The 11,530-nt window shown below is 35.9% G+C and overlaps 2 protein-coding genes across 2 annotated transcripts; both read right to left on the reverse strand.

The window, feature by feature from the left end:
• Positions 1 to 259: 259 nt before the first annotated feature.
• On the reverse strand, positions 260 to 2,937 carry LOC112168181 (D-amino-acid transaminase, chloroplastic). The gene is made up of 5 exons (XM_024305299.2): positions 2,055 to 2,937; positions 1,885 to 1,946; positions 1,532 to 1,707; positions 608 to 1,281; positions 260 to 492 (listed from the first exon to the last, which is right to left on the reverse strand). Exons 1-5 carry the CDS (start codon positions 2,089 to 2,091, stop codon positions 392 to 394), a joined length of 1,050 nt encoding a protein of 349 aa, XP_024161067.1. The 5' UTR covers positions 2,092 to 2,937; the 3' UTR covers positions 260 to 391.
• Positions 2,938 to 3,096: 159 nt separating this feature from the next.
• LOC112168180 (probable aminotransferase TAT2) lies at positions 3,097 to 10,868 on the reverse strand. Its single transcript, XM_024305298.2, has 8 exons — positions 10,700 to 10,868; positions 7,552 to 7,977; positions 6,323 to 6,662; positions 5,991 to 6,209; positions 5,529 to 5,588; positions 4,846 to 5,001; positions 4,652 to 4,745; positions 3,097 to 3,459 (listed from the first exon to the last, which is right to left on the reverse strand). The coding sequence occupies exons 2-8, from the start codon at positions 7,824 to 7,826 to the stop codon at positions 3,341 to 3,343; spliced, it is 1,263 nt and encodes a 420-aa protein (XP_024161066.1). The 5' UTR covers positions 7,827 to 7,977; positions 10,700 to 10,868; the 3' UTR covers positions 3,097 to 3,340.
• Positions 10,869 to 11,530: the final 662 nt, after the last annotated feature.

Here is an 11,530-nt window from a genome sequence, read left to right on the forward strand (position 1 = left end):
ATGGATGCACACACTGATACACATATTTGGGAATAGTTTTAAGTAATTATGCAATTACGCATCTCATGCGAATAGCTGCATGAAATGAAGTTATCCTGTGTACTTGACAACACTAATGAATTCAGTCCATAGTTAAACATTGCAGGCATATTTTTGAAACTTTCAAGTGTCGCGAGGTAAATTTACTGTTTTTGTGGTTACTAATATGCTCTTGTGCTATTCTTTAAAAAAAAAAAACTTGTGCTAAACTTCTAGTAGACTTCTGAGAAAGCTTTCTGATGTTTTTTTATTCAAGATTTCAATGTTCACAAAGGAAGAAAGGAACAATGCTGCAGAACACAAAGCATTTGTAATACCAGGAACAAGAAGGATTTGATCATTCTGTGAACCCTTACACGTAGGGAACTGCCGTCCTCTGTGTTTCAGTAGATCCTGCTACCATATCATCCCACACCAGATCGGAGAGTGCCATTGTCAATTCTCCCACCTTCCCTGTTGTCGCAAACAAAAATAGAAAATGCATTATAACTTGAATGATTATAAATAGCAAAGTCATCTATTCACTTAGAGGGGAAAATGAGTTTAATCATCAAGAGAAAGTCATTACCATCGCCAACGGGCTGTTCGTCCCACGCGATAATTGGCAACAGCGGCAGTGTGCTTCCTACAAACATCATCTCTGCTGAGCTTTTGGCTTCTTCCACACTAATGTTTCTAGTTGTCACACCTTTCAGACGCCCCGATTCAACCAACTTGGGTGCTAGTTCAAGAAGCCTTAACACGGTACAACCACTGAGGATCTTGTCAAAGAAGGGTACAATAAGCTCCTTGTCATGTGTTATAAAAGCTACATTCACATTTGGACCTTCTGCTATGTAACCCTTCTCATCCACCCATATGGAAGCAAAGGCTCCTTTGTCTTCAGCTTCCATTTTTGCAAGGATATTCGGAAGGTAGTTCACATTCTTCATTGTCGCCATTTCTGGTGACTTCATGGGAATAGAGGAAGTGATCACTTTAACCCCTTCTTTGCACTGATTGAAGTCCTCATCAATGACTACTGCATAGAATGCAGATGTTGGGCACCCTGTAGGTTGGAGCAAAAAATCACCAGGACCGGCACTCATCCAATATCGTAGAGTTCCTTTCTTGATCTGTGATGCTGCCGCCAGCTGCACAAGAATGCTCCGAAGAGTTGACCGATCAAAGGGAGAGGGGATCCTTGCTTTTGAAGCTGATCTGAGGAAGCGGTTTAGATGGACATCCAGCTCATACAGGTATCTGCAGGAATCAAAATCAAATTTACAACTCAAGCTCATTCTCACTTGACCCCAAAAAAAGCTTAAGCAGTTAGGAAATGAAGCAACAATGTATATCAAGCTAACAAACTCTAGCTAACAAATAATACTAAACTTGGAAACCTAGAATTGCATGAACTAATTTTTGCAATAGAAATGTTGCAAATCATAAGCGCTATGAAACTGGAGATGTCTCAAAGAAATTGTATTGAAGAGGAAATTGTAATGCCTACCCATTTAAGAGAATGGCTGTGTCAAACACACCATGGCCTCGATGAACCATGTGATCGTCTATTGGAATCACCATCAAAGCTGGATCAAGAATGATTCCACCATAAGTGCTGGAATACATGGCTGGGTATGGTTTCTCTCCTGCTTTGCTCCACTTCTCATGAAGCTTTTCAAGCAACTGCTCAATTCATTAACCAGCATGAACTTACAGACCATATTGCTTCTACCCATGTAAAATTTGAAACAAAGAGTAAAAACATATGCTACAACAACCAGTGCCTAATCATATAGTGAGTCAAAATTACAGAAGCCCAAGTTGTCTGTGAGAGTAAAATTAGTGGTTTTGAGTTCTCACCTCAGATGATGATCTGAACACATGAACCTTAAAATCCTCGACATTTCCAGCCTCCAATGAATCTTCAACAAAGCAAACAATAGAAAGTAAATGAACAACAAAAGCACCAAGTATATTCACAATAAATAAAAATATTCAACTCAAATGGAAAAACTCCAAATCAGTCTTACCTGATTTCGGATCAAAAGAGGAGCTGTAGCTAGCCATGGATCAGCAGAAGCAGAAATCAACAGAGTTAATACAAATTAGCAGTAGAGTGAGGAAGAAGGTTGAATAATGGATTGGTATGAACTGGGTTTTATTGACATTACTTAAAACTATAAATTAATTGGAAGGAGGGGAATCCATTTCTGTTTCAACCCTTTGTTTGTCTTGCAGTGTTGTGGATAGTAGTGTCAGCTGAACTGACTTTTGTTCTTTCTGATGCACCTTGTTGGTGGAGAGATTCTCTATGTAGGTACACTGTGATGAATTAAAGTAATACTGAATCTTCTTGTATGCTATTGGTTTACATATATGCTGACAACAATGATTATGTGTAACTAAAAGTCTAATAAAACAAGTATAAATCAAGGTTCATTATCAAATCATACCTGCTCTGTCTTTATATATGGCAAAAGATGAGGAATAAGACAAGCAGGAACGCCATTAACATTCGGACATTTAGTAGTTCAAATTAATTTGTTACCAGAAATCCATATTTTTGTATTGAACTGTGTCCACATTGAAAGTAACTACATTACCATCATTTCCATTTCATGGTCATCACTCATCAGTGTCGGTGACATGGTTTCCTGGTCTGACAAAAGTTTTCGAAGCAAAAACGCCTAGAGGAACATGCCTTAAGTAGCTGGTTGTTTCAGATTATGAATAACTGCGCTTCAATGTTTTAAAGGAACTATATCTTGGTTCTGTGTACTCTAGCTGCAGCCGGAAAACGCAATTGATCATAACCGAGTTCTGTTTTTGGTCAATTGTAACGCACTTGGGGGTATCACAATTGTGTACATGCTAGTTCTACAGTGCTGTCTGTTGTCAGTTTTACTCTACAAACAAAAAACCCAGCTGATTTAATGTTTTCATTTCATTGTCACTTCCAAAATGAATATAGACTTTCAACTTCTAAAAAGCAGGGTTTTCATGTAATGATTGTTAATTTCCAATAAATGAGGAAACAAGGCTATTTATCATTAGAAATTCCATTTCAAAATATGTAGAAATTGATTTCCCTTGATTACTTTAAGCTATTACATTCTATGCATTATATAGATGTGAGTATTGACAGTTACATGAATCAACAATATTACATTAACAACAGTATCAAAACCGAAGCATAATCCTAGGAAAACGGTAAACTAGCTGTAGACAAACTTAATCAATGGAGGAGATTGATGTTCGTTAACAAAATATATTGGATATTTCTTTGTAACTGGCATATATATACGCATATATCTATCTATAATTTTCCTGCATGCCTTTGATAGAAACATTTCGTCCTCCTAAAAGCTTCTTCAAGAGAAGGTGGATCAGCAGCAAATGTAACGCGTATCCAGTTTTTCAGCCCTACTGCTGTTCCTGCAAAACGAATCAATGTAATGTAAACCATTTGTTACTCATTATGGAGGTGATCATAAACTCCTGCATAATCGTAAGTTCGTAACTACTTGCTTAGTGGAGCTTAGAGGAAATATTAAGTTGAAAATATTGCTTCTGATAGATTTCTCAGATGGATTCTATACTCAAAATATAAGACTGAAATTACATCAAGTTACATATGTACACCAAATGTCCAAAAATCCTCTTAATCGGGTAATTTATACAATGAATGTAAGACTGAGATCTTAGACTGTAAGACTGTAAAGGGATCAAGCTTTCATTAAAGTACTCTGGAGGTTTGCCAAAGAAAAAGTATAGGGATCCCAAGCTTGAGTTTTTGATTAATCACCACCTCATCTCAAATCAGGGATGGACCTGGGAGGTAGTGGACTGATAACCAAAATCTCTAACTTGAAAAGTACATGTCTTGTAAATGACACTTTGGGGAGACTCGCCATTGAAGTTAGCATCCATGATCCACCTGTTTCTAACATTACTTAAGCCCAAAACTACCTAAATGGGTAGAAATTGGAGTATTCAACTCAAAACAAATCAAAAGTTGGTGGACACTTCAAACTATTATATATTGTAAGACAAGGCTTAACATTTCCGACATGGGATGCAATTTCAATATGCTTATTCCATGTGTGGCACAACTTGATCCAAACAGTGGCCTGCTTTGATACCAGAAATTGGAGCATCCCATCCAAAATTATTGGGAATGAGTGGAAGGACGAGGACATTGTATACTGTAAACCCGTAATGCAAGGTTTAGCTTTCCTAATGAGGATGCATGTTATACAGCTAGTGGGTCTAGGGCTAACTGTCTAAAAGAATGGAGCCTTCTTATTGTTCTGTTACTACTTTCTGATGTCCACTAGCTCACATGTGGTATAAGAACATCACAACATGACTTGTGGTTGGTGGTTGATTGTCCACAATGAGAAGAATAGCAATTGGCATTCTGGGCAACATATCATGTTTGTAAAGATCCTAAAAAGACGCCAAATAATCTTCTAGAGAAAGAAAAGACGCAAGTGACCAAGATCACATTTATGTAATGCAACAGACCAAGATCACATTTATGTAATGCAACAGAACAAAGAAAATTCATAAATCTGACATATTGCAAAAGTTGTACTAAATAAATTTTTGATTGACAATTTCTTACCTGGAAGAAAGATAACAGATTCCTCTTTGGCCAGCTTGAAACAAAAATCTATATCATCACTAATATCTTCCAGTAGTGAAAGGTCTAGTTTCACCTGCATCACAAAAAAAAAAAAATCAAGCTTCTACATCTACCTACACAATAATGCTAACTCCAAAGGAAGGAAAAACTACATTCTGCTATTGTTTACTCACCATTACAGCCATAGAACCCTCTGGTTTGTTTGGACAGGTAAGACAAGGGATGTCCTTTATCTTATCAGAACAAATATCTGATGACTGCTTCAATAAATAGATAGTTTTCTTGAAGAAGACATCTTCAGTTTTCTCAAGGATGCTCGGAACTGCTGCCTATAACTTGCCAATTATGTCATTAATAAAAGAGGGATGAGAAATAAATTGAATATTTGACATGAATAATTTAAGCTTGCGAAATTCACAATAGTTTCAGACTTTCACCTAAAAGTTACTGTCTACATTTCATGTGGCTGAAGCAATACCCAAAACTTTTGGTGGCTGACAGACTAAGGTCACAAGCATGAAGCTAGCTAGTAATGGTACTCTTAAGAAAATTTATCTCATATCGTATAGCCAACTTATCTCTCATATTGTAACTAGTCAAGTCAACATTACAGCCAACTTGAGTAGTTACAGAGGAATGGAACATAGATATGTTGTATTTTTCAGGTCTTGACAGCAATCCAGAGGGACTGTGCCCAAATTTTTATTTAATTACTAATTTGGAAAGAGTTTTAATATAAAGTAACTTTTGAAGCCAGAAGCTGCAACTTGCAGGATCTGAAATTAAAGAATTTTACTAATCAAGAAAACTAGTATATGTGTTCAAGAACTTTAAAACAAGCATTGGAGATACCAACCTGAATGAAGGTTGCAGGACCGCCCAAAATATCAAAATATTTCTTAATGCGCTCAATAACCTGAATAGAAAAGAAGTAGAGTGAGTTTACATCACTACGATAAGTGAAAAGTTATTGATTTTAAAGATGTGAGCAGGGTACTAGTAACAACACAAATTTCAACTTTGATATACGAATAGGAAAAGCACAAGTTTCCTTATGATTCTATTATGAATGGAAAATGTCCAGATTGGCCAATTTATAACTGTATCTATATTTGGGAAGTGCTTCAAAATGCTAAACCTGACGAAAAATACAGACCGTTTGACATCAGTGTCATGTAATGCAGTTAAATGGCAATCTGTTTATTGAAACTGGATCATAATTGTTTAACATACTATAGAATGAGTATAATGAGATTGCTGATAACCACAAAGTGGAGAAATACGAAACTCTGCTAAAGAAATACTAAAGAGAGAGAACCTTGGGTTTTCTAAACATGCCACAGGGATCAGTTGTCACAAACCAACCAAGCCGCCATCCAGGAACTATCCATCTCTTTGATAGAGACCCAAGAGTAAGAACAGGAACAGTTGATCCAAACACTCCCATTGGCACAAACGGTTTATCCCCAAAGGCAAGGTGTCCATAAACTTCATCAGCAATTACAAGAATTCTCAGTTTCTTTGCAGTTTCTGCAATCTAATGCAATACAAAAACAATAAGTCAAAACCATAACCAATGCCAATAACATAAAAAACATGGATTCTCAATGTACGGTATTGTCTTCCGAAGCAAGATCATAGACCACTAACCTTCTCCAAATGTTGGTGACTGTACACATTCCCACAAGGATTTCCAGGGTTTATAATTACCATTGCAACTGTGTTCTGATCGGCAAGAGCTTCAACAGCATCGAGATTAACCTCCCAGCCACTGTCTTGCAAGAGATCTAAATGTCGAACCTCAAGATTTCTAAATGCAGAACAAAGTTCATAAATAGGGAAGCCTGGCCTTGGAAGCAAGATATTTGCACCAGGGCGAGCAAGCATTGCCAATGCGACATCAATTGCTTGTGTGCAACCAGATGTGACAAAAACATCATCTGTTGTTAGATTGTATGGAAGATCCCGGGACAAATATTCAGCAATTGCTCTGCAATGAATTTGGATAATAGAAAAAAGTTAATTTATATACCATTTCATGAAACTAACCCCTCAAGTACAGATCTCTTTGAGCATTTTATCAAACATATTTCCTGCCAACTCCTAAGGAAGTAAAGCAAAAATTGATTTTTCAAGGATTAATTTTCGACAAATAAGAGAAGGTCCGTTATCCAGTTAAAGACTTCAGGTATACTAATTTCACCTCTTGATGAATTCATTATTACTGAAAGTTTGATCAAATCTGGAAAATGGGTCTTTGAGGTTCTTGTATTTCTCTGGGAAAAGTATTACTCGTTTGGCAAGACTCTTCTACTGAAGCTTGGTTTAAACTATATGTAAACACATGAAAAGAAACTGAAAAGAGGACTGTAGTCCACAAATGAGGAAGAATTACAAAGTAGCAAACATTAGGTTGATGTTTGCAAACACCAAAAGACAGGCACTCTTCTGAAAAATGGTATAAACTGTATACAACTACCACCTTTCTGACGTTTTTTTACCCTAACAAGTAGTTTCTTACCTGACAAGGCACAGCAAAGGTTACAGATCATGCCACCCTTTATAATCCATTTCATCTACTAAAAAGTTTTTCCCCTTATACTTTTCCGATTCCTTCTGTTTATCTCGTCTCTTTTCTTTTTCATGAGCTGTTCTACTTTCTCTCTTTAATTGGTAAAATAATTAAAAGGCTGATCACCCGGGGATGTTAAAAAGAAAATTGATCTATTAGTGAACAAAACTACAAAGTCTTTCTTTCTTCCAAAAAAGAAAAAAAGAACAAAGAACCCAGAAATCCCATTTGGCAGCACTTGAATTCAATGAAAACAAGAAAGGCAATTTGAAGCAATAAATAAATAAACAGAGCAAGAATCAATTACCTTCTGGTTTGCGGAAGACCCACAGTGGGAGCATAGCCATTGAACTTGTCTGATTGGATAGCATCAACCACAGTTTCTTGAGCAATATGGGTTGTGTGGAAGCAAGAAAAGGCAGTTGGGTCTCCCATACCCAATGAAATCAGCCTCTTCTTGCTCTCACCTTCATCAACATTTTGCAATAGCATGCTCAGAATGCCTTTAATGGTGATTGTTGCAGCAGTTGTGTCCACTAGTCCTCCTCCTCCTTGATGGTTCACATCGGTTCCATTCTCCATGGTTGATTTTGGATTTTGGGTTTTTCTTTTCCGTATTGGGAACTGGGATTAGTGGGTTTTGAGGATCAGAGGTATTGAAATAGTAGTCAGGGGAAGGACAGAGACAAATGGAGTGGTTTCAGCAGTACAAGCACCACACGTTGTAACTTCTCTGCATATGCATGGAAACAAAAACTAATTAGGGGGGTTGGAGGTTCCAGTTCCACAAAATTACAAACACTTGCATTTTTGTAAGAAATTTTATTATACTGTACCAAGATCATCACACGTTAAAAAAGAGATTTTGGCAGTTTCTTGCATTCTCACAAGTGGTTGCCTGGAAAACAAAAAGGTTTAGGTTAAAGTTTTTTAGGGTGTCTATAGGAAGGGTGTTAGAATATCGAGTCTCGAATAGTAATAGGTAACATTTGAGTCTCTTTATCCATTTTTGATTCAATTTGGGTCCTAATAAATACTAGTATTTATCTACACATGTTCTGCATGTGTAAGTTATTATTATTTTTTTCTTCAGAAAATAAAAAAGAAAAGAATTGGTTATTGCAGACAAAAAAAAATTGGAGAGAGAAAAGTGGGCTGTGGGTATTTTTTTTAAATAAAAATACATTTTGTAAATGTCTCTATTATCCTCGTGATTTAATTTATTCTCAAAGTTTATTAATTTTCTAGAGTTAATTCTGTCAAAATTTTAGATTTTGTCTAACAAAGCCTCTATTTTTAATAATAGTATAGATATATTTTAGAGTATCTCATGTCTTTATTTAGACAGATCATCTCTCTCTCAACTAAACAAATCATTCAATTTCATGTAAATAAATCTTTGTGCGTACTAATGTAAACATTTCACATGTCAGATTTAATAAGGACACATTTTTCGTCAAGACGTACATTTTCATGAGGGCAATTCTACTAATGCACAACATTATACGTGTCAAACTCAACGGCCACACATTCTTCATATTAACCATTCAGTTAGGTCGCACAATTAAATGCTCAAACTATTAGGGTCACAATTGTGATGGGGGATTTTTCTTGTTACCAAACAAATAATAGGAGTACTACTCAATTGAACTGGTGACGTGAATCATCACAATTCATATTTTTCCAAACTTATACAAGGTGACAAAGCTGTCCCTTTTAGTGCCAAGGGAGTTGTTTTTCAATGAAAGCTTGTTGCACCCAAAGGCCAGGTCCGGGATGATATTTGGTACCAATTGCAACGTACATGTTTGGCTTTCTGCCTAATAAGTCAGCAACTAAAGGGTCGAGAAAGCGTACTCCACATGTAAACATTGGCTGTTGAATGGAATACCCACCGCTCAGATTTCCGTCGGTCTAGTAAATAGAGTCATCTTCATCTTTCTTTTCATGTCGACTTGTGGAGAAGGAAATATCAACGTGGGCTTACTTTACTCTACTCAGGAAATCTTTAGGAAATGGTGCACATGGTCATATTTAACAGAATTTTCATTATTGAGATATTAAAATGTTAAATGATGGAGTTACAAATTTACAATAATAAGATATAGATTATTAATAGATTATAGATTTAAGATACTAAAATGTCGTCTAGATATAATGAGGGCCCTTCCACTAAGGGATTCATTTTTTGGTATTTTTTAGGGATTAGACCAACTTTTCGATTACATTTCGTAATCTCAACCGTTCAGTTTTTAGGTCATAATGTGTAGATCATCTCTGCAAATTTTAAGTCAAATCGGTGATCGTTAAGGTATCGAACTATAATAAATCAATGGACGAACCGAATCTGTCCAACTTGAACTGTTCATACTTATAATTGTAAATCACAGTTTTGAATACCTTAAAGATAATTAATTTGGCTAAAAATTTCCAAAAGTGATCTGCACATTATGACTTAAAAACTGAACAGTTGAGATGCCAAAATATGATCAAAAAGTTAGTCTAATATCTCTAAAAAAGACAAAAAAAAAAAAAAGAATCCATCACTAGAAGGGTCCTATAGATTAATAGTTCAAAAAATATTTGTGAACTTTGCTCTGTTGTTCTAAATGTTCTTTAGTTTTTTATTAAGAGATGAAAACAAGAGTTATCAGATTAACAATGGGAGAATGAAGACAACCATTTTTTTCGGAGAATGAAGACAAGTAATAATTCTTGTCCATGTTTGAATGCCAAGGTCCATGTTTTTAGTATCTTATTTAAGGGTGTAAAGAAATAATATTTCTAAAAATACGAGGCTTGAAGAGAGAGGTAAAACCACAAAAGTAGGTGTTGAGGAACTGAGGAAGTGATGGAGATGCAGCCTGCATGTGTGGCTAATTTCATTTTATTTTCCTGACATTTATAGCACTGATGAAATTAAAAGTGTCTCATGTGATATGATTTAGAATATAAAGGTCAGAGAGAGGTGAAATGAAATTTGCTCTAATATATACTTCTTCTTTTCTCCATAAAACATTTGAAATTCTCAAAGAATTTGTTTTTCTTTTCATTTTTCATATTAAGTGAAAAAAAAAGTAGGAAATTTGGGTCAATTTGTACAAACTAATTCAAACGAATCTGTAGTCCACCAATAGACACGGGTTGGGCTTTGGTTAGACGCAACAACGACTGTTGTTGCCTTGTGGGCACAAATTGAACAATGCTCTACCACCTCTCCTCCTTAAGTTTTCATGATCCTATTGTACTCCCATGCAGGTTGTTTTTAATTTTTTTTTTACCAACTATTTATTTCACCAAACAAAACTCAGTGCTGTAGGCCCCTAAATCCTTATCCACTCATCCAATGCACTCTAATCACAAGTTAAACCATGAGTATATAACTTGACGGTAAAGTTCAAACCACAAAATAGATCGATACAGAAACGAAAAGATCGAGTATGAGATTACATTACCAGGAAAATATAAGCAGAAACTTGGAAGGCATACGAATTGAGCTCCCTTGTATGAACGCTTGCTCTTTGAGGAGTACTGGTGATGGAGTCTGCTCTAGAGATAAGAGGTCTTTGTATTGTTCAACTATTTATATATATGAGGGTACGTTAACGTTCCACATTATTTTCGTTTTCAATGTTTAAGATAAGTTTGATGATGGGTTATCCCATTTGTTCCTTTTATTAATCGTGGAGTAGACTACTTCTGAACGTCTATCCAACTGGGAAGTAGTAATCAGATAAGCTCAAGCCCATGCTTTGCATTGTGCATTGAAACTGACACAAAAATACATGATCAAAAATGATTCTATTATTGTATACTTGTTTGATTAGCTAGCTTCTTCAATCAACACACCATCAGCATTCCAACACAAAACATTATCTCAAAAGAGAGAGCAAACCTTTACTCGACAATCATGTTTTCTCTCCTGATCATTTTCTTTCATCTCGTTTCTCCGACTGTGATTTTGCCCTCCTAATCTCAAGACCGGAGAGCCTGATGCTTTATAAGCATGATGAGAGTAATTCATCATGCAAAGAAGGTATACTTTTGAGAAAAATTAAGATGTCGAATACACCTAATTCAATTGCATGCACCCTTGATCAAAAGGCATTGCAATTAATTTGTAGACGAATGAGATGGAAGAATTTAGAAAGTGCAGTAGCGACATGATGATTAGCAATTCTTGTTTTCACCAGATAACACGATCATCGATCATTTGACTTGTTAAAATATCAGGATTTGTATTGGAAATGTTTGCTGGGTTCAGGGGCGGATCCAGAATTTTTTTT

This window comes from Rosa chinensis, chromosome 5 (genome assembly GCF_002994745.2).
Source record: "Rosa chinensis cultivar Old Blush chromosome 5, RchiOBHm-V2, whole genome shotgun sequence".
NCBI classification, from domain to species: Eukaryota; Viridiplantae; Streptophyta; class Magnoliopsida; order Rosales; family Rosaceae; genus Rosa; species Rosa chinensis.